General features: G+C 34.7%; 1 protein-coding gene across 1 annotated transcript in view; it reads left to right on the top strand.

The window, feature by feature from the left end:
• The window catches only part of TTN (titin), a gene marked incomplete at both ends in the record, with an annotated part of 277818 nt that overhangs the window by 111562 nt on the left and 141669 nt on the right, over positions 1-24587 (top strand). The window contains 39 exon segments of the mRNA XM_084258850.1: positions 1071-1280; positions 1489-1566; positions 1662-1688; positions 2105-2164; positions 2418-2501; positions 4010-4081; positions 5063-5116; positions 6236-6640; positions 7109-7168; positions 7565-7642; positions 7804-7881; positions 8427-8513; positions 8773-8853; positions 9835-9918; positions 10337-10420; positions 12872-12955; positions 13182-13259; positions 13394-13474; positions 13643-13726; positions 13976-14077; positions 14471-14590; positions 16447-16527; positions 16720-16797; positions 17222-17302; positions 17459-17542; positions 17822-17905; positions 18080-18199; positions 18910-18990; positions 19279-19494; positions 20466-20543; positions 20734-20808; positions 21008-21100; positions 22201-22278; positions 22490-22657; positions 22911-22994; positions 23170-23247; positions 23707-23790; positions 24048-24131; positions 24339-24422. Coding sequence (XP_084114976.1) covers positions 1071-1280; positions 1489-1566; positions 1662-1688; positions 2105-2164; positions 2418-2501; positions 4010-4081; positions 5063-5116; positions 6236-6640; positions 7109-7168; positions 7565-7642; positions 7804-7881; positions 8427-8513; positions 8773-8853; positions 9835-9918; positions 10337-10420; positions 12872-12955; positions 13182-13259; positions 13394-13474; positions 13643-13726; positions 13976-14077; positions 14471-14590; positions 16447-16527; positions 16720-16797; positions 17222-17302; positions 17459-17542; positions 17822-17905; positions 18080-18199; positions 18910-18990; positions 19279-19494; positions 20466-20543; positions 20734-20808; positions 21008-21100; positions 22201-22278; positions 22490-22657; positions 22911-22994; positions 23170-23247; positions 23707-23790; positions 24048-24131; positions 24339-24422 — 3822 coding nt within the window.

Genomic DNA, 24587 nt, shown 5'->3' with positions numbered 1-24587 from the left:
GGAAGCTTCATAGATATAATTAATAATTGTGATAATGTGATTAGCAACTATCTTTCAAAAATAAGTATCTCCTCTGAGGATTATATCCCAACCTTCTGAATCTGAAATTAAGTAAAATTTCAGGATTTAGGAATAATAATATTTCCTTTCTAATCCTTTCATTGGATTCGCTCTCTTATGACCCCATTCTTGGAGTGCAGTGAGCAGCACTCTGGCTACAGGCAGCATCTGCCGCCATTGCTGTTGCCCATTTATAGATGTTGAAGTACAACTAAAGGACCTTTTACTTTACATAGACATTTCAGCATCTCTGACTCAGTGACTGATAATACTTAAACTTCAAAAACTTTAAATGGTTTCAAGTAAAGTTGAAAGTTATCTTTTAAAAAATAATGGCATATTTCTGATATGATCCTTTAAAAAGAAAGTTCGCCAAAGTACGTCTCACATCTAAGTTGTCCATGATGCTGTTTTCCGTTGATCTGAAGATACAGTTTTGCAGAAAGAGCCTCCACTCCGGCTCCCGCGCCTCCTAAACACCCCTTCAATTTCCAGTGGGTGGGCTCCTTGTGCATGCCCACAGACACTCACAAACCAGGTTTCAAAATTCTTAAAAGTGAATCCTCTGAAATTAGACAGGTACATTTCCTATTGAGTTTGAACACCAAATTATTTTATGGAGGAAAGAATTTCAACAGGGAATAAATAATAACCTTAAGATTAAATTTCCTTATTTTGAACCCCACCTCCCATTTCATTAACATTTTTAAAGTTTGCTTTGACTTTTGAGTTGTAAGGACCTTTGACTGCTGCCTTCATGAAAATATTTTAAAGATTCTCCAGGATTTCTTTGCACTTTCTAACACTGAGTCTGCAGGAATACAATGAAGTGTTAGGAAATTTCTTTTGTTACTGATACAAAGAAGAGCATTTTCTTCATGGTTTAGATTTTCAGTCTATTTCTGCTATTTTCCCTTGGATAAAAGATGAGAACTTTAAATATCTGAGATTACAGTGACAGCAACTCCTCCCCATGCAATCTAACATTGAACCCTCTTTGTATTTAACAGCTGAACCAATTCAGTTTACAAAGCGCATTCAGAACATTGTGGTGAGTGAGCATCAATCTGCCACCTTCGAGTGCGAAGTGTCCTTTGATGACGCCATTGTGACATGGTACAAAGGACCAACAGAACTGACTGAGAGCCAGAAGTACAACTTCAGAAATGATGGTCGCTGCCATTATATGACTATCCACAATGTGACCCCCGATGACGAAGGTATTTTAATAGATAGTGTACCTATGAATATATAATTGAAACCATGTTTTACTGTATATTTCTATCTTACTTTACAACTATACTTTGTGATTCTATATAGAATATATTTTTAGGGAAGATAATTCTAAATAAATGCATACTACACTTAAATAATGGACTGTTATTTACAAATGTATGAGAACAAGATTTCGATGATTCTTTTCCTTAGGTGTTTATTCAGTAATTGCTCGACTGGAGCCAAGAGGTGAAGCAAGAAGCACAGCAGAGCTGTACTTAACAACTAAAGGTCAGAAAACACATTAAAACCACATTGCAGTCTGTGAAATAAAGTGACCTTCCCAGGTAATTCTAAACCCCAAAAATATCTTTTTTCTTTTGCAGAAATCAAACTTGAAATGAAGCCTCCTGGTAAGTTTTTTTTTTTTTAAAAAGATGTTTGCTTATACTACATTCAATATAATTTTGTAAATGATAGAAGCCAACTGAAAGGTTTTAAACTATTATTTTTTTAGTAAATTATTTTCAACAAAATAATACAAATAGTAGGCTTTGTGAATTTGGAAAATTAGATATAAAAAGGTCTCATTCAACTGACATTCTGTATTGTGCCAAATGGTGTGGCCATTGACCAAAGCAGATTTTCACAGGGAATGAACTTGCCTATATGGTTGCATGCAAAAGAATCCTAATACCTATTTGTCTATATGTTAGATTCCACTACTGTAAATGCCTGACAAGTCAGGCACATCTTAATTGTCTAATAAATATTTGTTTCCCTTTCCTCTATGTCTTCCTTTCCCTCATCATTAAATGTCCCTCTCCAGATATTCCTGACTCAAGAGTTCCAATCCCGACCATGCCTATCAGGGCAGTACCTCCAGAAGGTAAGTCCTACCACCACACCTGGGCTTGGCACATCAATACTCTATTCCTATGCCAAACCATAGCACTGAGTCAGAATAGATCCTTCCAGGTCACTTTCTTCACTGTGTAATTAAAAACCTAGACAAAAGAGTAGTTGCAACTGTGAACACATGCTGTTTTCATTTGAATACCTTTAAAGTACTGAAAGAAATGCGTGAGAATTCAAAATAGGAAATAAAACCATGGTAATGATGATAGCATTTATTTTTTCAGAAATCCCCCCTGTGGTTGCTCCTCCAATCCCTCTGTTGCTACCAGAGCCTGAAGAAAAGAAACCACCAGCAAAACGCATTGAAGGTATTACATATCATCTTCCTAGACATCAAAATACAGAATTCAACAATTGCAGACCTGGAAAATGTTTGATGTAACACGTTAGCCCTCTAGTGCTCAACATATTAAATTGCTCTTCAAAATGTAAATTATTTGTTCTTAAATGTCATCTAACTAATGTGTGAGACTTGTGCCTAAAAGTCTGAAAATCATCAAGCAAATAGAATATGATTCTTAAAAGTCTTTTTTCTAAATAAGTCACTTAATCTTTAACTGCAAACAGAATGTTTCATGTTTTGCTAGTACTACCTGTAACAATAAAATAATGGAATCAATTTCTAGTGAGACACATGGAAATAAACGATACTAGCTTATAGTCAAGTTGCAAATTACAGTTTGTGTTTTTTCACAACTATAATGTTAACTACTGTTTAAATTTTACTACTAGCTTACAAAAGCATGATTTAGAATATCTTTAATTTTAGCTAAGGAATGCGCTCACTAATAAGGAGCTCTTGAATATGCCAGGGAATTGCCCCTCTCAAATATTTCAATAGGGAAATTGTACTGTTTGTGCCCCAAAACTGCTTAACTAAACAGGTAACAGAATGCCTGGAACATTCTAAAGTTCCTGTAAATTAGAATTGCTGCTAGAATTCTCCCAACACCATGGGGGGAGGGGAATTCTACATGCCAAAGTTACATTTTTCCATTCCAAGTCAACGCGACTGGAGAACTTTCAAGTTTTTGGCATGCTTATGCCTTAATATCTGCCACTGTCAGTGTCAAAACTTGAGTGATTTTTCAGTCTCAGGAGAAATGCAATTTTAAAAAAAGCTTCTGGTTTTGTGACTAACACAGTGTCAGTAACAAAGAAAAGTATTTTTTAAACTTAAAGAAAGAGGTTAAACATAGTTTATCACTTCTGGTAGAGAGGAACAAGAATCAATAGCCATAAATTGGACTTCTGTTTATATTTGCCAGGAATAATAATCTATTTTAATGAATGATTCATTCTTTGCTAGTGTCTATGGCTAAGGATGAGCACTCACTAGGCAATCTGAGAAACTAAATCTTATTTAAAAATTAAAAAGTGTTGTTTATCCATGAATACTAGGAGCCAAATCAAATTTTGATTAAGGGTCATGATCGAGGTCAGCAACAAGGAAAGAAACCTCCCACAATACACCATTTACAGGATTTTCATTTAGTAAATCATTTAGTAAGTGATACAAAAATGAAAATATCTACCTCTTCTATTTATCATGTCATGTAGCCTCAATCTTAATGTCTTGAAAACTTTAACTCTTAGGAGGCATAAAATCCATAAAGATGTAATACCCAGTCCATATTTTATCTTGCTTCAAGAAGTTCTCTGCATTCTAGTCCAAGATCTTTCTGAATATTTTGTAACAATGTGCGGAGCCTCTTGTTGCCATCAACACATAAGAAAAAAATAAAATATTTCAATAAAACTATTGGTTTCTGGAAAACCTTAAGTTATTGACTTCTGACATCTTATTTTTTTTTAGTGACCAAAAAAGCTGTAAAGAAAGATACCAAAAAGATTGTTGCAAAGCCCAAGGAAGAAGAGCCACCTAAAGGTATTATAATGAATTAATCAAAACTCAATCATAATGCTTTTCTCTTTGTTGAAATGCTTAAACCCTAAGTGATGCAGGGTGGAGGAAGGGTAAGAGTTTGAACTCAAAAAATGGAACCTCTCCCTTCATTCACTCTCACCCTCTGTAAGCCAGTCCTTACATTCTCTTTCTCAGTTTTCTTTTTTCCCCCTTTTCTTTTCTCCTGTGCCTGTCTGCACATGGCATCCAATGGCTACCCCAGAGAGTTCTTCTACCCTGTGGATAGTGAAGGCATTGCTTTGCAGAAGGCTCTTCTCTCTGGTTCAACAGTCGGCCCTGGCCAAGTCACATCAAGGGCAGATGCAGATGCCAAGTAGCTGCTCCAGCCCAACTCAGCATCTTTCCTGCTTCATTTTAGATAAAAGTTTATAGCAGAGGAGGAAACAATCTTGTTGAATAAGAGTTTATTCAAGTCATTTTTACAGTATTCTGGAAGGTTTTTTTAAGAAGAAGATTAGATAACTAAATTTAAATAAACAATTTTCTACATCAGTCTAAGATCAGCCAACAGCAACCTCCTAAAACAAGAATGCAAGAGGGCAAAGCGTTCTGAGACATTTTACTGAGACATTTTTTCTGGGTGGTCATTGTGAAATATACAGAAAAAAAAGGAGTTCAAAAAGCATGGATATCTTATGAACTTTAAAGTTAACCATTAAAAAAATTGAAAAAAATGTTTAACAATGACTATGTTGAATATTCTCCTATGTTAATATAAATTATTTTATATCAACCTGAACTAGAATCAAACTTCAGCCTTTCTGCATTTTAACTAATCTGGTATTGTATCACATTTCTGGTTAGCTAAATGTGGAAAGTCTAAAAACATTGGTATATTAGTACTAGCTATAGATTATACAAATGACTAACAAGAGTAGAAAGAACTAGTAAACATTAAACAATGCATAATCTAAAAATAAATGTTATTTTATGTTTTTAAAGTTCCAGAGGTTGCCAAGAAGCCCCCACCTCCTACTGCCTTAATTCCAGCAAAAGGTAAATGAAAAAGAAATTATTAAATATCTTTATTCTATTTCTTTCTGAGATTGCATCACTGTCATTTTTAAACATTAAGCTTTTAGTTTATTGTAAAGTTGTAGAGTCTCCTCTGCTATGTTTAAGTAAACATTAGAAATTATGTCTACTTACTCTTTCCATCTCTGGAAAGGAGACCCAGGCAGATGCTTAAACATTGGTGAAATACACACAGGAAAAAGAGTGGCGAGGACTAGAAATAGACAGACCACCTATTTCTACTTGTTAGCTACACATTTCAGTTATAGCTTACAATAAATTTTAAGGATCACGTAAATAATGTTAACCTTACAGATTTTTTTAAGTTGTTATATAAAAGTAACTCATTTATTAAACTTAACAGTCTCAATTGACTGTAAAGCATGTAGCTTTAAAATCAGAAATGTTTCAGGGCCTCCCTGGTGACACAGGCAGTTGAGTGCAGTGCTGTGAAGCTGTCTGCAGCCTCTGCAGTGCAGGTTCAATCCTGGCCGGCCGGGGGGATAACCACATGGCTCAGCAGACCTCTCCTGTCTGGCCCACTGCTCCCCTCAGCAGTGTATTTTAGTTAGTCTGCCTGTTTATTCCCCGCTCTGTCTCTGGTGAATCCTCTCACCCTCCCACACATCTGGCCTGTACCCCGGTTTTTGTATGCATGAATAAATAAATCTTTTAAAAATCAGAAATGTTTTTGAAAGGATAATTGGACATGTAAATAGAGGCTAACTGCAGAAATTAAGTATAAATCCCATTAGATGATCAAATATTGAAATAGTTCGAAACTAGGAATTTTGAAACTGAAGCTCCAATAAAACAATGGAAGATGTATCCATTTACTATTTACTTAATGTCATTTTGTTCACACTGGAAAATCCTCAGATTAAGAATAGAGTGCATCTTGCTACTCATTATTGTGTTTCACAGTCAATATAAATTTAAATGGAACCAATACAAAGAAAACTAAACAAATTACCAACATAATGTTGAGCTCTGAGAAACTGATGCCATTTGACCACACAGACTATTGTTTAGTGATGTAATTTATTAAAATAATGAAATTAGCTAATATAATCTTATTTTATATCTATTCATTTATTTTAGCTCCTGAAATAATTGATGTATCCTCCAAGGCTGAAGAAGTAAAAATAATGACCATAACCAGAAAGAAAGAGGTTCAGAAAGAAAAGGAAATGGTGTATGAGAAAAAGCAAGCTGTCTATGAGGAGAAGAAACTTTTCATAGAATCTTTGGACGAACCTTATGACGAACTGGAAGTAGAACCATATACAGAGCCATTCGAAGAACCTTATTATGAAGAACCAGATGAAGACTATGAAGAGACCAAGGTAGAAGCTAAAAAGGAAGTTTATGAGGAATGGGAAGAAGATTTTGAAGAAGGGCAACAATATTATGAAAGGGAAGAAGGTTATGATGAAGGGGAGGAAGAGTGGGGGGAGACTTATCAAGAAAGAGAAGTTGTTCAAGTTCAAAAGGAGGTTTATGAAGGTATGTAAATTGGGTGACAATTTTTCTCTTTTTTTTGACTTTGCATAGTTCATTATATCTTCCATGTTATTAACTTGATTTGCAATCGATATGAAATAGAAGAAATGACATTTCATTTTTTTAAGTTTAGAAATCTTTAGAAATTTAATCTTTAAGACTTAATCTTCATTTTTTTCAGTTACTTCCAGTTTCGACATTTTAAGTTAAATCACTTAGTCATATTATCAAGACTATACTCCAAAAGCTATTTTCTAATGCAGAGATCAAGTTTTATTTTTACTACCTTGCTGCATCTCTGCTTGACCCTGCTTTGTAATCATCCAGCTCCTGGAATCATGTTAGCAATAAAGATCCCCAATATAATACTTTATACAATTATATACTGTCTTTACTTATTTATTTTGTAATTGTGCAACCCATTAGAACATACCTAGTTAAGCATGTCTTCTTATTCCATCTTCTTTAAAGAATCACATGAGAGAAAAGTTCCAGCAAAAGTACCTGAAAAGAAAGTACCAGCTCCTAAAGGTATGTAATTGGAATTATTTAAATAAGTCAAAGCACCAACATCATCATCATGGCTTGTTTGGCAAAAATGTATGATCATCATTTCAATCCAATAGGCACAACTTCTTCTGTAAGCTTTATTGTATCAATGATTTTTTGCTAAGAATATCTATTTAATTCATTTAATTTTAAAAAAGATTAGAGAAAGATTGTTATGGCAAATATAAAATAAAATACAATATATTTTAAGTACAAAGACTTGTACTTGAAGTCCAGAACATCAAGCTTGTCTCTCTCTAAAAATATTCTACATATATCTGCACAGATATATACATACATATGTATATATAATATAAATAGAGAGAGTATTTTAGTAGACATTCTAAAACTGCTGCAATTTCTTTAAAATGTTTGCAGTCGTAAAGAAGCCCGTAGTCGAAAAAATTGAAAAGACTTCTCGAAGAATGGAAGAAGAAAAAGTTCAAGTCACCAAAGGTATTATGATTTATTACATTTCTAGAACCATGTACCCAATTCATATATTTATTGAGATATACTCATATGCTAGTTATTTATATGGTCATCTAAACTAAGTTTGTATTTTGTACAAAGTCATATTCTTCACAATACAAATATATCTGTACATATTTTTTAAGTACCCGAAGTTTCAAAGAAGATTGTCCCACAAAAACCGTCCCGGGTTCCAGTGCAGGAAGAAGTTATTGAAGTAAAAGGTACACATCTTTGTCTTTCAGCTACAAGTGCTAAACATTTTTACTGTTTTACCGCATGTGTGGATGTGTACATATATTACTAAACAATTCACAAATTAGAAATTACCAAGAAAAAAACCATTCTTATAAGTAAATGATAATATTCTGTGTCTTTGTAATTTTCCTTTTAAATTACGTAATTTTTTAACATAAAGAGGATTTTGTATTTAACGAGTTGTCTTCTTTCTATGCCATACATTCCATGGCATATAATATTCCCCACCCCTTCATTTATATGACTAGCCCTTAACAGATTCAGAAAAGCGCCATATCAAGTGTGAAGAAGTTGTGTCTATTTGATTCCCATTTAATAATATCTGATAAAAGCTGCATGGGTTGTTTGTAGCTCAAAACACCATGGTTTCTTGTCAATGCAAAATTTGTTCTCAAGCTTTACTAACCCACTCATTCTATCTAAAGACTTAATTATAGTATCTGACCTATGTATTTTATCTGCTATCTTGTCCTGGAGAAGAAAGTACTAATATGAAACACTCTCTTTAAAGTACCAGCTGTGCATACCAAGAAGATGGTTATTTCAGAAGAAAAGATGTTCTTTGCTTCTCACACAGAGGAAGAGGTGTCAGTCACAGGTATAGGAAAATTTGAATATGAGGCCCCAAATGGAAGGGCTTTAGATGGATATTAATCCTTCTTCTTCTTACCTAATTTGTGTTTATGTAGGCATATGTTGCCTTATTATTTTCTGTCATCTCTTCATTTCACTTCTGTCTCTTTTAATTCGTATTTCAATATTCTTTGTAAATTAGTTACCACCCACCATATGACATGCCCAGAAATTACTTAATTATATTTTTAAATTTTAATTTAATAATAAATGCATTTTTTAAGTCCCTGAGGTACAAAAGAAAACTCATGTTGAAGAGAAAATTCATGTTGCTGTTTCCAAAAAGATTGAACCTCCACCTAAAGGTATTAATCAATCATTCTAAGTTTAAAATCTTTTAAGAGTTCTATAATAAGCATCTGAATACAATCATATTGATATTAAATTTGGTCACAAGGTCAGCGAATCTATAGCAATTATGTAAAAGACATAATGAGGGGGGATGGAAGGACTGTGAAGAGGGCACAGGAGAGAGAAATGAAAAAGAATAGAGGCTCTGGTCCCTGCTTCAGGGAGCTGACACTCTAGTGACCAGCTATGTGGAAATAGAAATACAGTCACCTGGACACAGCTCAGCCCAGCTCACCTGGCCTGCTCACCTGATGGTTAGGCTTTCAGGAATTCTTTGGCCTAGCAGTTTAACACCCCCATGATTAAAAAAAAAAATTATATAAACTTAGAATTAAGTAAATTACTTCAAAAACTATGACAATAAACCTTCAGTAACTCACTGCATTTTATTACTCTATTTCTGAGGATGCTTGCGTCAATTATATCTGTGTGGTAGAAAGGCAGCATGATGGCAGGCTATTCTGCTTCTCTTGCCAACGCTGCCACCATAACATCATGGTCGGTACCTTGGTAGGAAGGCATCTTCACACCATCATGAAATGGGAAATTGGCAGCCGCTACAGATGAGGACTCTGTCCCCGTCAAATAGTTTAACACTTAAGATAAAATTGATCAATCAATCAATAAAATAATATAATACAGTTGTTCTAATGCAGGTGCTTTATAAAAGTAACGTTTCTTATACTGGTGCCTGGGAAACAGGCAGACACCTCCAAGGATGGGGTTCTCTTACCTATTCCTAATTTGAGGTGAATAACCACCACCACATTTTCTAATGAGCCATTCATCCATTTTCCTTCACCCTTATATCTAATATGTACTTTCCGTGCACTGTAGCATAAAAAGGCAATGTCTACTCTTTATTTAATTCTATATCTTACATATATGCCTTATTGTCAAGGGACAGTCTCTCAAATACGGTGTATTTTTTTAAGTCCCTGAGCCACCTAAGAAACCAGTCCCAGAAGAAGTGGTCCCTGTTCCTGTTCCTAAAAAGGTGGAACCCCCACCAGCCAAAGGTAGAATAGTTCTGAAAACAAATTCTTCATATCTGTCTTCTTGTGTGTCCTATGGGAAATGCGTTATAATGAAATAACATCTGTAAATCATTTGTGATATATTTAATTCTGTGTCTGTTGATTTCATTAATTTGTAGTGGTGTATTATTAAACAAGTACCAATAACATGTTTTGAAACTTGTATACTTTGATACTTTTTGACTCCACACATGCTGGTTGGGTCTTTACTTCATGTAATGTATGTAATGTCTCCATGTCATTGCCATCTTTTACATACATTTCTGTCACAAGTAGAGCATATTAAGTTGCTTCCTAAATTCTTCCAATCTTACTGAGGATTTATGATTTAATGTAATCTTAAGTGTCTGAGAAGGAGACTTGAATTCTAAACATTGTTTCAACAATGTTACCTTTAAAGTTCCTGAAGTTCCCAAGAAACCTGTGCCAGAGGAGAAAAAGCCAGTTCCTGTTCCAAAGAAGGAAGCTGCTGCTCCCCCAAAAGGTACACCAAAACTGATCATAGGGAGACTTTGCCCCAAATGCAAGTCCTTTGCTTTAGAGAGTCTTCAATCGACTGTGCTCTTTGTTTTGTGTCTTTTACATGCTCACTGGGCTTTGCAATTGTTTGTCAATGTAGAGGTTGTACTCTTGATATGCATGATTTATGATAGCCAACATTTCAAAGGCACTACCAAAAGGTGTGATTAAAAGAAGTAAACTATGGCAAGCTGCCATCTTAAAATTTTAATACCTTGCCGCTCTTAGAAAATGAAGAAATATTTGTAAAACATGTTTTCTGCAGGCAGGTTTCCAGGAAAAATCCTTTAACCCCTCATATATGTGATTTTTTTCTTAATAAAAACATTTCCATGGATTAGAATGAGATACAAATAGCAACAACTGGAGAATTTAGCACAACAGAACATTAAAGATCAAAACAGTACTAGTTACTGCCAATTCTTTCAATAACAGTGAGACTTGAATAGTTGAGAGCCTATCAATTTTTGACATTTTTATTTTCCTATGTTTCTTGAGACATTGATTGAAATTGATATCTGCCAATTTAGACATTATATAGTTAGCTAGTCAGGAGAGCTTTCATATAGGTGTTTGAATTCAAACGTGTTAATCACTTGCTTTGGTTTTTTGGGTTTGGTTTATTTGCTTTTTGGTTTTTTCATGATGCACTACTACAATATTGAGTCAATAAAGCTGCAAACTACATATATCTGGCCAGTTCTAGAGAGATTCAGCAAGAAATCAACATCATCCTATTCAGGAGAGACCATGCTTACTAAAATCATACATTTTAAATGTGGTCCTTTTGCCTGATTTCCCAGTGCTTCTGTTTTCTTCCTGAATCATATCTGCTTCTCTTTTTCTCCAATTCTTGGCTCTTGCAGAATTCTAGATCTTATATTTTTTTAATCCAATGATTATTTTTAATGACTTCTGATTATGTGAACATGAAAATATCATTATTATATGAAAAGAAAATATAGTGATTATAATGAGATGTTATCTTTCTAAAACATCAAATATTTGAGCAATGCCAAATGCTTGTTCAATCCTGAAGGAGATATAGAAACAAGTCATTTATCCATAAAAGTAAGTCTACATAGTAACTTGTATATCTGTACAAATATCCCATATACCTGTAGCATAATATATGTAGACATAAGTATTTATCCATAAAATTGCATCATGATATTACAAATGCAAGTATAGAGGTCTCGGAATTCACAGAAACTGCCAATATCTTATTTATAAAGGGAAACGATTGCCAAAAAGACTTGATGTGAAAATATATTTTCCAATTAAAAATTCAATATGGGCCTCCCTGCTGGCACAGTGGGTTGAGTGCAGCGTTTTGAGGCTGTCCACAGCCTCTGCAGCATCGGTTCAATTCCCTGCCAGCCAGGGAGATACCCACATGGCACAGCAGACCTCTCCTGGCTCTCCCACTGCTCCCCTCAGCAGTGTTCTTTGGTCAGTCTGTCTGTTCTGCTCCCCATTCTGTCTCTGGTGAATCCTCTCACCCTCCCGTACCTCTGGCCTGTACCCCAGTTCTTGTATGAATAAATAAAACTTTACAAAAAAATTCAATATCATCAACATTTAGAGTAGATAAATTAAACCAAATTTAAACCTTTTTTGAGTCAGTCAAAAACTATGGTGCCTCGTAGAGAAAAGCACACAGGTACATACCCACCAATTTTCTTTTCTTGTCTTTTTTTTTTTTTTTGTGGGACCCTCGCTGGTGGCTGGGGATAGAACTGGCACTGCAGAGGCTGCGGGGAGCCTCTCAACCCAGCACTCAACCACTCAACCACTGCGCCACCAGGGGAGGCCCTATACCCACCAATTTTCTTATACAGAATTCCTCAAAGCTATCGACGTTTAGATGTCAGATTGAGAGGCCTACTCTAAAATAAGAGAGTAAAGGCAGTCTCTTTTGAATACACAATAGGCACACCAAAAAAATCAGAAGAGAAACTAAAAAATAAAGTAACTTATATAGATACAACTATTCTAACAACGTCTTAGTCTGTTATTCTTAGATAAATTAAGCCCATTGTCATTGTGAATTCCATTCCACAATAACATACATCCATTCCACAACACAAAACATAAAGTTATATATATATATACACTATATCTATACTCTCTATTGTTTGTGTATGACTTGTTTTTGTCAAAAGTATGTCCATATACAGTGACTTCTGTACACATCCTTCTTTGTATCTAATTGCCTGAGAGCTCTGTAACATTACTTACATTGTGATGCTTCTAACACTAAGGCTTCTTCCATTATTTGCTTCATTATTTTGCCAATGGATAAATAAATCTATAACAACATTAATGAATTGCATAATGCTTTATATATATGCCTATGTCCATTCATAAAAGTGATAAGTATTTGAAATTAACATTCCTTTTTAAAAACTTTAAGTCCCTGAGGTGCCAAAGAAACCTGTGCCTGAAGAGAAGATTGCTGTTCCTGTTGAAAAGAAAAAGGAAACCCCACCAGCTAAAGGTACAGTGACTTGCTTAGTAAATAAAGTCTGTTTTAATGTCTTGAGTACAAAACATCTTTGTGTTTCATTATCTGTTGACTGAGTTAGTTCATTCAAAATGAATGTTTTGTGGTGTGAGAATTCAACAGAAATGTCTGTCCACCTGCCTACTTTCTTACAAAATTACTGTATGTAAATTAATTTGGAAAACATAAAGTCAATTCTAAAAATTACTGTCTTTTCAAGTTCCTGAAGTACAGAAGAAGGTTGTGACAGAAGAAAAAATAACCATTGTCACACAAAGAGAGGAGTCTCCACCACCAGGTACTCAACCCCATGTCCATGACATAGCCTGTCTTTCCTTCACGCTTCTTTGATTGCATGCCATCTTTAATGGGCATGTGTTGCTCATTTCTTTTGCCTTGTTGAGAATTTTAAATCAAATACTATCCTTTAAGTGCCAGAAATACCAAAGAAGAAAGTTCCTGAAGGAAAAAGACCTATTCCTCAAAAAGAGGAGGAAGCTCCACCACCCAAAGGTATGGTCTCTATCTTTCTAAGAACCATCTTTATAATATTATGTTCCGGGGCCACTGACAATTTTGTTAGTTTTGTGACATGAGTGTGTCATGCTTGTACGTATGTGTTTTGTGTCGGGCTTCAATGAGGGGAGATTGAAGTTCTAAAAATGCGTAATGTCTCTAAAGTGCCAGCTCTGCCTAAGAAGCCTGTGCCAGAGGAGAAAGTGCCAGTACCAGTGCCTGTAGCTAAGAAAGCGCCTCCTCCCCGAGGTAGGATTTGTCTCATGTCTCTGACAAAAATCTATGATCCTGTGAATTCTTGTTATTTTCTAACTGGTATCTTCTGACACTGACACTTTGTCTCTCTTCTGATACAATTTTTGTCTGTATATGCTCGTTCTGTGCAAATTGTTTGCCCAATTTGCTAGTGAAGCGGTGTACAATGAAAATCTTGCCCCCCAACTTGGAGAGAATTAAGATTCTTGAATTTTAAACTTCAAATTTAATGTTTTTTTAAAGCTGAAGTTTCTAAGAAAACTGTCATAGAAGAAAAAAGACTTGTCGCTGAAGAAAAACTATCTGTTGCAGTTCCTCAAAAGGTCGAAGTCACGCGGCATGAAGGTACATGGATTGCGGGAGGAATGAGTTTGCGTGTATCTCCTCAAAAACTCTTCTTTTTTCCAGTTGTGATTGTTTACCCTAGAAGTTGTCTTTATCAGTGACTACTTGTAGTTTCTGAAACTGAATCTTTTGTGTGTACACTGGTCCTGAATCATTCTAAGAAAGTGAAAGTGTGCTAAAAATATGATAATTGTGGATGTGGACATAAGTTGAATATTCTTCTCAGTCTTCGGGCTGTTCTGTCATAACATCTTCAAGTCAACTCTCTCTTTCTTGTAATGAGGAAATACTATGAAGCACCTAAGCAGATAGAAGAACCATTATTCATCTTTGTCAAACACCAATTATTAGTATTTCAGGAGGCTGAATTGAAATTAAACTTATCTTTTAAAGTATCTGCCACGGAAGAATGGAGTTATTCAAAAGAAGAGGAAAGAGTGTCTGTTTCAGTTTATAGAGAAGAGGAAAGAGAGGAGGAGGAGGAGGAAGAAGTGGAGATCACAGAATATGAAGGTAAACAATGCAAATAAGCTAGAGATGATCTGGAGACTTGGTGAGATGTTTTCTTCAACATATAGTTTATCGGATTAATGCAAATGACATAAATTCAGTGGCTTCATTAGATATTACTTTTGTTTAAAACACAAGATTCAGGAACAGTACTTAGACGTCCAATGGATTTCTTGTCCATCCCCTTTTACTTGGCTGAGAAGAATTAGCTAAGGTATTCATGAGTAACTGATGGAGCAGGAGTAGCCATATACATTTATAATTGGATAGAGTGTAATGGACTGCCATAATCTTTACCCTGGTGGTTTAATATCTAAAATTTGGGGGATATATAGTCATGCTTATGGCACAACTCATTAATGTGTCCTGACTCACAGATTTAAAACAAACAAGAAATTATATTACCTTACTATATTCCAGAAGGCAAGGCCATATTTGAAAGCATAGCAGGGAACACATAGGATTTATAGGAAACTATATTCCATGCATGGAGACAAAAATTCTGCAATGTTTTTTATTAGATGAACTTGTTATTTCAAGGTTCCCATACCTATAATGTCAGTTCTCTACAGTTCGTAAGGATTGAACAACAAGCATTATTTCAGTGTTGGGATACATTTTCAATGAATTAAGGCACCACTAGGTTTACTGTTTAAATTCAGCATTCTGGCTAAAGTTATATATATGAAAGAACTTTCCTAAGAAAGTTCTAAAGTAGCTCTGCTTTAAGGGGAGATCAATAAGCTCCTTAACAAATTATCTCTCTTCCCAATGAAAAGTGAATCACAATGTACATTTAAATGCCCTTGGCCACATCTCTAGCTAATGAAAGTACTCTACCTCTTCACAACTTGGAAGAAAAATCCAAATGAAATCCAAACTGTACAATCTTAATGGAATGGGCTTGGAACAGTGTATGACAGGCTATTACTCCCAAAAGGAAACCTACCCATTCTGTTGTGCTTCCTGGGAGAGAGTAAGATCATGGGCATAAATCCAGAATCTGATGGATTCAAAGAGGGCTACATCACTTGTAGAAATGTATCAGAAACCAAACATAAAATGTGCACAAGGGAAGTTCTCATTGTGTGAATCCAATTTTAGTTTTTGACAGCATACATTGTAAATTTCCTTTCGTACTAATGACTAGCTGAAAGGAGAGACATTCTATGATGTACTTCTGCTTTCACGAAGTCCAAAAGAATTGGGGAAAATATGGTAGTCTGTTAAGTTTACTATCAGTGTGAAGAGATGTATCTGTCACCAGATCATTCTATTCTATAATTTACTTTGAACACATAGACTCAAGATCTTACAAAGACTCTTCCTCTACCTTATCTGCCCCCACAAAGCTGGTAGGCAAAAATCTTGTTTCCAAGTCATCAATAGATTTTTCATATGCAATCCAGATTCCTCAAGCATATGTTTCTGCCTGTAGCCTTCAAATCTGGAAACTTACATTATTTTTGAACCTTATCTTCAAATTCTGTGTTCATCTTAATTTAACCACTAGAATTGTTTTTGTCTTGTACTTGTCCAATTCTTCTTCTGAATACAGGCATTATCTTTATGCTACACTTGGAAATTAAATAAATGTCATACATTTCCCATATTCTTTACTAGAGCATATGCCTTAATTTAATTGTTCTTCTTTGGAACAGTAAATTTCTTTGCAGATGCCCTCCAAAAAATAAATAAAATGAAATGTTCTTCTTTGGGTATTTTAATTAGGAATAACCAGGAATTTGGCAAGTGTTGAACTTTTGCTGTTTCACTTATTCTTTGAAGTGATAGATTATAGCTAAAATTAAAAAAGAAACCACTACAATTTATCTTCTTTACAATTGATGTCTTTAAAGTGATGGAAGAGCCTGAGGAATATGTTGTGGAAGAAAAGCTGCATTTTATTTCTAAGAAAGTGGAAGTTGAACAAGCTGAAGGTATACCAACTCTTAAATTAATTTCAGCCTTGTGTGTTTTTGGCTTGTCCCATTCTTCATGTTCTCTTGTAGTTAATTTATTGACTATACTGCAAATGCTGATAAATATATCTAAAAATAAAAAGATTCCTTACATTTTTGTTAAAAAAGAAATATGGACTTTCCACACGTGTATTTTATAATCTTTTCAAGTGTCTGAAAAACATGAGAAGAAAATTGTACCAAAACCGAAAATTCCTGCTAAAAAAGAGGAACCTCCAGCAGCTAAAGGTACAATTCTCTCTCAAAGGTTGTGATACCATTTGTCTTAACGGCTATTTTACACCTTTAGTTTGAGTAACTGCCTACATTTTGTCAACACATATAGGTATCCCCTGCTACCTGAAAGGAGAGTGTGCCTATTTCGTATGATTTGCTGGGTTATTTTTTAGGACATGCACAAAAATGTTTCCATATAAATGAATGGTTATATAAATAAGTATAAATAAAATATTCCCAGACCCAGCAAGTAATCTATCAAATAAAAATGTTCTATTTTCAGATAGTGGGGAAAACCTTTATTTATAAATACCTTTGTTGAATGTAATCATTGTGTTTGTGTTTATGTGTGATCTTTGCAAAATCTTCTTAGCTGCAAACAATGTCACTTCTTCTATAACTCAAACTAATATTCTTAAATCTAATCTTTCTAAAGTTCCTGAAGCACCTAAGAAAATTGTGCCAGAGAAGAAAATTCCCGCTGTAGTTCCTAAAAAGGAAGTGCCACCACCTAAAGGTATATTTGGTTTCCTTTATTCTTGAATAGTGTCTTTTACAATCTTAAATGGATACATAGTCTTCACATTTTTATAATATTAGCAAGAAAAGAAGTGTGCCTATGTTAAGTGTTTCTCTTATATATGATTGACTCTGGTGCCTGATATCTTTTAAGTGACTGAAGAGCCAAAGATACCAGTTCCGGAGAAAAAGGCTCCTCCAAAAGTGGCTAAGATAGAAGAACCTCCCCCGACCAAAGGTAAATGAATCCCCCAGCACAAAATCTAGAAACCTGTCTTGTCTTTTGCCCTCTTGCTGCTGTCCTTGGGGCTCACCTTTCTATGGAGTTTACTGGTGAATGTTAGTGGCAATGTGTGCTACAGCTTTGTCTCTGGGTAGAGTGTTATTTGTTGTGAAGTTCATTTGTGTGTACCATATACACTGTCACTCTAAAAATGCAGTACTTTCTGGCTAATATATTTTTAAAATAGTCCACTTTAAGTACTACAACTCCCTAATCCTAAAATTATCTTTCAAGTGACTGAGAGGCACATGGAAATTACCCAGGAAGAGAAAGTTCATGTTGCTGTCACTAAAAAAGAGGCGCCTCGAAGACCAAGAGGTACATGGGTGGAGCCTTACAGTGTGCAGAGAACTGTACTTACCTATCCTCTTTACCAAACACACTGATTCTGGGTGTTGCTTTTTGTTGTCACTGTTAAAATTGTTGTTTGATGTTTAAAATAATGAAAATGTCAAGTCTTTTATGTTTCAAACTTTTTGTGGTTTGAATGAGGGAAACAAGTCTTTAAAGTGAAATCTATCTTTAAAGTCCCAGAGGAACCCAAGAAAGCTGTTCTGGAGGAAAAGTTTCCAAAACTTAAACCTAAAAAAGAAGAGGAACCACCAGCAAAAGGTATAGAAATTTTTAAAAATCAAAATAAGCATGCAGGCATTGGAACTAATCTGAGGGAGTTGGAATGATTAGAGAAAATAATTTAAATGCATAATATAGAGTAACATGCCTGTGCTATATCTTATTACCCCAAAGATCAGCATTCTGATATCAGAAAGTACTCTTTTCTTTCCTGAAAAAAAAGTGAAGCTCCCCCCTAAACATGTGTAGATAATCTCCCTTAAAACATATTGGTCTACTAATGTCTTTATTTGCCTCTGTACAAACTCATCCCACCTTGTTTTATGTGGCAATCTTTAATGCAATTTAAAATTTTCAATCCTGAATTTTCAACATTGTGCTGGTAGAGCTTTATGAAAATACCTTAGAATTAAGATGAAGAAACTATTTATGTAACACAAGTTTCTGTCTAATGCTTGTTTGATAGTCATTTTTTATACTATTTGTCTTTTTTGCCTCTTATAAATACTACTTGATCTTCAAAAAGTTATTCAGTGTCTCTGAAGCACTAAGTGCTCGAAAACATATTCATATATATGTTAGACCACGTTTATTTCCAAGTCTGTTGATTTTTCTTGGCATTTAAATGAAATGTTACTACTAGCACAGTTATCATTGTCTTTGTCCTGGGATATTTTGTACAAAATTTCTCTGAACACGTATATATTTAATATCTTGCAATTTACTTTTAATAATTACTCTTTTTAAAGTGACTGAATTAAAGAAACGAGCTATTAAAGAAGAAAAGGTAACCATTGAAGTTCCAAAAAGAGAAACTCGTGCCGCTAAAGGTATATTTTTCTTTGATTAAATAATAAAATGAAGCATGAAACTTTGCAGCATTTTGCCTGCTAGTCCCTAATTTGACTTCCATCTCTATTGGCTTATGGTTGATTAAAGGCAGGGCATCTAACATTGACATCATAAGTAGCAAATGTACAGTCTCTAATACCTTGATCAGTCAGGATTTCCCATAAACAGTGCATGAGGCCATCATAAAGGAATGAAATCAAAATGCGCTGACACTGTCACCCCATATGGATTTCAAGTAAAATGCTGCCTGTTGTCAATTATTCTAGAAGTAACTGTAACAGAAGAGAAAGAATGGTCTTACACCCGAGAAGAAGAAACTGTTTCAGTTCAACGGGAAGAGGAATATGAAGAACTTGAAGAATATGAATATAAAGAATTTGAGGAATATGAACCAACAGAAGAATATGATCAGTATGAAGAATATGCAGAACGTGAATTTGAACATTATGAAGAGTATAAAGAACAGGAAGAATATGTAACAGGTATGAGCTAAGCTGCAAACTTAAACTACATTAAATGTGTGCACATTCTATTAGAACAGAATTAAAGTGTGGATGCCCCAAAAATTTTGAAAGGAACTTTGTTTCATTTGGCAAATTTAAATGTTTTTCTCTTGGATAACTTCTAGGGCGAAAAAAAAAATCTCCATAAATTAAGATTTATTGCTAGATTTTGGTTATTTAAGGTTATTGCTAGATTTTGTTCTGGAAATAATATAATTTCCCCCTCATTTTCCTTGTACATAAAATAGCAAATGTTGCTAAGTTTCTCTCTCAAAAAGATTGAGTTTATCTTCAGTTGCTAAAGTCATCCTAGCACATGATAGAAAGTTTCTGGACTCCTCTTATTCTGAAGGTTGTTATCATTAAGCATGGCAGGCTATTGAGAACATATACCCTCTCACAGTTCTCATCAAAACTTGACAGAGGCTGCTTCAAAAGTAAAGGCAGAAAAGAACACCCCCATACGCAAATGTGTTTATCTAATGGAGATCAAATTTGTTGGCATATAATTTCAACTCCAGTGAATTCATTTATTTTACTCAGAGTAAGTTTATACTGAAATTTTTTAATGAATTAGTATTATTTCACTTACTCAATTTCTGATGTTTTAGACCTCTTAGTTTCACAGATATCATTGAAAACCAGTGTTATATTGACAAAAGTTTTAACCATGATTTTTAGCTACTGAAATGAAACAAGAATTTTAATACATTAAAAGGAGTTACAATTACCTAACTGAAGTTAACAGCAAGGAGGAATGGGCAACTATAATCTTGGGTAGGGCTTTTAGATCATAATCTACTTGGACCTCTGCTTCTCACTCACCTGCAAAGGTTATGGCTACATTCTAGATGAAAGATACATTATTTTAATTCTTGAATCCATTTATGAAATACCATTTTTATTTCTATCCTAAGTCTAATTATTAAATATCCTGTATACTTTTAAAGAACCTGAGAAGCCTATCCCAGCAAAGCCTGTGCAAGAAGAGCCGGTTCCCAAAAAACCAAAGGCCCTACCAGCAAAAGGTAGAGTGAGAAAAGCATTATCAGTTATGAGACCTGTTTCCTACATGTCTGTTGTACTATAAATACACGTCGAAATAAGAGTGTGCAAATCATGTGTGTGTTATGTGTTGTATTTCTTAATCTTTTGTTCTTACTACTCTTGAGAAATCTGGTTCAGGTTTTTAAATCTGTTAATCTTGGTATTTTAAAGTGCCAAAGAAAGCTGTTCCTGAAGAAAAAGTGCCAGCGCTCATTCCTAAGAAACTCAAACCTCTACCACCCAAAGGTACATTGCAGAGTAATAACTACCCAAATGCCTGTTACTTGTGTTCTGTAAACCTGTCTTCCTATCTTGTCTAGTGGTCTTTGTTTTTAGTGATTGTGTTGTTCTAGTCTTGATTCTTACGTCTTACAATTTTTGGTGTGTTTTCATTGACACAATATTCATTGGTTTTAATGTTCTTTAATCATCAATATCTTTAAAGTGTCTGAAGAATCAAAGAAAGTTGTTGAGGAAAAAGTACACATTTCAATTACCAAACGTGAAAAAGAACAGGTGACTGAACCGGCTGTGAAAGGTATAATAATTTCCTTCCTAGATTGTGCTCTTTTATAATATCTCTTTTAAAATTAAGTCATTGTTAATGTTTTGCTTTATTTCATTGTTTTGTGTCTTTTAAATGAAGTATTAGGAGGATATTGCTTATACAAATTTCCAAATATAGGGTAAAAAGATAAAGTCATCTTTAAAAGAAAAGATAAAGGAGTTAAATAAATAAATGGACAGGTTATTTCAAAATATATCCACAACATCTTAAACCATAGATGTGTCTTGCCATCTACTACTATATCTACTTATATGTGCAGATATGTGTGATGTTTGAAATTAAAATCACTGACTATTTGGCATATGAATTAAGATTTATCTAAATTGATTTAATGATATAAGAATATCATCATGGGGCCTCCCCCGGTGGCACAGGGGTTGAGCGCTGGGTTGCGAAGCTGCCCACAGCCTCTGCAACGCTGGTTCAATGCCCGTCCACCAGGTGAGGGTCCCACATGGCATACAGACCTTTCCTGCCTCCCGCTGCTCCCCTCAGCAGTGTACTTCATCAGTCTGCCTGCTCTGCTCTCCGCTCTGACTGGTGAATTCTCTCACCCTCCCACACTGCTGACTGTACCCAGTGCTTGTATAAATAAATAAATAAATCTAAAAAAATAATAATATCATCATGATTAGATATCTGTTATTGATCCTAAAGTCAATTTGAAGATTTATTAAATTATTAACTCAGTGTCTGGTCTTTTTTCCTATTTTTTATTAAGAATAAAATAGCTTCTCTGCAATTTCAGAAAGTAATTGTCCAGAAGTAAATATAGCTTTTCAATAAAGAATATTGCCTACAAGCAGAGATACCTAAACACTAAAACTCATTTTACATATAGGCTCTGCTACCCCTGACTTACTTGAGTACTTCTATAAGATTTTACCCCATTGAGGTTTAGAATTCTTTCCATGGAAAATATCAAGTTTCATATAGATTAATACTTGCATTACAGGCATCTATTATGAGAGGCACTTGCAAAAAATTTAACTGCTAAAAGTTTAACAAAGCAAAATTGGCTGGGTAGCCTTATTCTGACAATAAAATGTCCTTATACTTAATATTTCAAGTGCCCGTGAAGCCCAAGAAGGTTGTCACAGAAGAAAAAGTACCTGTTCCTAAAAAAGAAGTAGAAGCACCTGTTAGAGGTACCTAATACCAATCTTTTTAATTTACTGTTTGTCTTGTTTGGTATGGAGTGTTGTTTGGTATGTTCAGTTTTGTATGGAGTTCACGTTCAGTTTTGTATGTGAAGATCTTCTGTGAGAAAGATAAAGCCTGTTCTTTCTTCTGTACTATTGGCTATGCTCCTAATGTGTCTTAATTTTGTTGAGTAATTGGAAAATGTCCAACCTAAAGATAATATCTTTAAAGTGCCAGATATATCTCAAATGCAAGAACTAGAAGAGATTGGCTTTGAAGAGGAAATTGTAAGCCATGAAGAATACCATGAAGAAGAAGAATACATTTATGAAGAAGAGGAACTCATAACTGAGGAAGAAGTAGTGCCCGTTATACCAGTCAAAGGTAGATTATGTCTTCTGCATAGGGGTGCATATCAGCATCTTTGGAGTCTGGGTGTCAAATTTGGTCAGATTCTGGGCTTTAATAGCTTTGATGATCCATTCTGCTTAATTTAGAACAGACACTCTTAGATGCTGAAGAACATACTCAAAAATATATTTAAATATAATCAAAATATATTTGATTTCTGCAGTTGCTTTTCACACTTTACATCTTTTCTGCAACATTTCCAAAATTGTTTGTAATATCTTTAAAGTGCCTGAGGTACCCAAGAAACCTGTTCCAGAAGAGAAGAAACCTGTTCCAGTCCCCAAAAAGAAGGAAGCCCCACCAGCAAAAGGTATACTACCACCCATATTGTGAGCCTATAAAAGCCTTAATCTGCCTATAAATAGTTAACTTCTTCTGAGTTCCAAACCTTTGTACCTTGGTATCTGTTGTTAGAAATGTCAAGTGTGCTTCGTAAGAATGTGTTGCTAGTAGCTAGAGCTTACCCATAAACAATATCTTTAAAGTGCCTGAGATTCCAAAGAAGCCAGAGCCAAAAGTTCCTGAGCCCGCTCCTAAAGCAGAGAAGCCTCCACCAGCCAAAGGTACATCTCTTTAAAATCTGTCAGTGGGATAATGCCATGATTTACCCATGTAGTATAGCTTGTGAGCCATATCAGTTCTTTCCCCACGATATTAAAAGTATCAATGCCAAGACCAAGACCCACCAACTACTTACCATGTGTTCATCTCTGAATTTTGTCATTGAAGCATGCTGGCTGATGCTCTATGCTTAGCAGAAAGTCCTTAGTGCACAACAGACTCTTACTGAAATACCAAGATGGACAGAATCACCAGCATTGTGTGTTGTCTTCATCATTATGTTTTTTCGGTGTTTTTTAATTTTTGTGTAATTCTTGATCTTTGTCTTGTGGCAATTATTTTAATTTTTAATCTTAAAGTGAAATTGTTAGACTATCTATGATGCATCATTTAACTCCTGAAATTGCTAGACTATTTATGGGTGAAAAATGTGACACTAACCCTATTTGATATATTTAAAGTTCCTGAAGTACCCAAGAAACCTGTTCCAGAGGAGAAAGTGCCAGTGCCAGTTCCTAAAAAGGTGGAAGCTCCACCTGCCAAAGGTACATATACTTGCAATGTTACCAAATAATTTTTATTTCACATTTGCATGTAAGTGAAAAATTAATTGGTTCAATACCATGCTCTCTGGTGAGACAACTCTTTAATATTCCTTTACGGAAAAGTAAAGATACTATTTTAGAGATAAAAATCTTCTTAAAATACCTTGATCATACTTTTATTACCATCTGTTTGAGAGTACACTTGGACTTAAAATTTTATGTTGCATAAAATTTTTCTCTAAATCATTTCTTTAAAGTCCCAGAAGTGCCTAAGAAGCCTGTGCCTGAGAAGAAGGTGCCAATTCCTGCTCCTAAGAAAGTAGAGGCTCCACCTGAAAAAGGTACATCGCTTCATCGTTTAAAGTTCATAGGGAAAAACTTCCATTTATGTATGTTCATTTACAAATTCCTCCATAACATTATGTTTTAGAAAACTGTCTGTCTTGTTAGAAATATAAAAATTGAGTACTTTGTGATTCCTTTTCATAAACTACTATTCTAACACATATAAAGGAACTCACACTTAAAGACAAATAATATCTTTAAAGTGCCAGGGGTGCCCAAGAAGCTTATCCCAGAAGAAAAAGAACCAACACCTGTTACCAAAAAAGTGGAAGTTCCACCACCAAAAGGTACTTTAATCTCTTACAGAGCCTGGGCAAAAGGAAAACTAACTGGTGTTATACAGCCTACTAATTATAATTAATGCTCAGGGACATTTACTTTGATGATAACTGATGTTCTATGATGACAGAGATTTGCTTTTCTTGTTGCCCATTGTTGTAAATGTTGCACAC

This window comes from Talpa europaea (assembly GCF_964194135.1).
Source record: "Talpa europaea genome assembly, chromosome: 1".
In the NCBI taxonomy this organism is placed as follows: Eukaryota; Metazoa; Chordata; class Mammalia; order Eulipotyphla; family Talpidae; genus Talpa; species Talpa europaea.
This window is presented reverse-complemented; position numbering and strand designations above follow the sequence as displayed.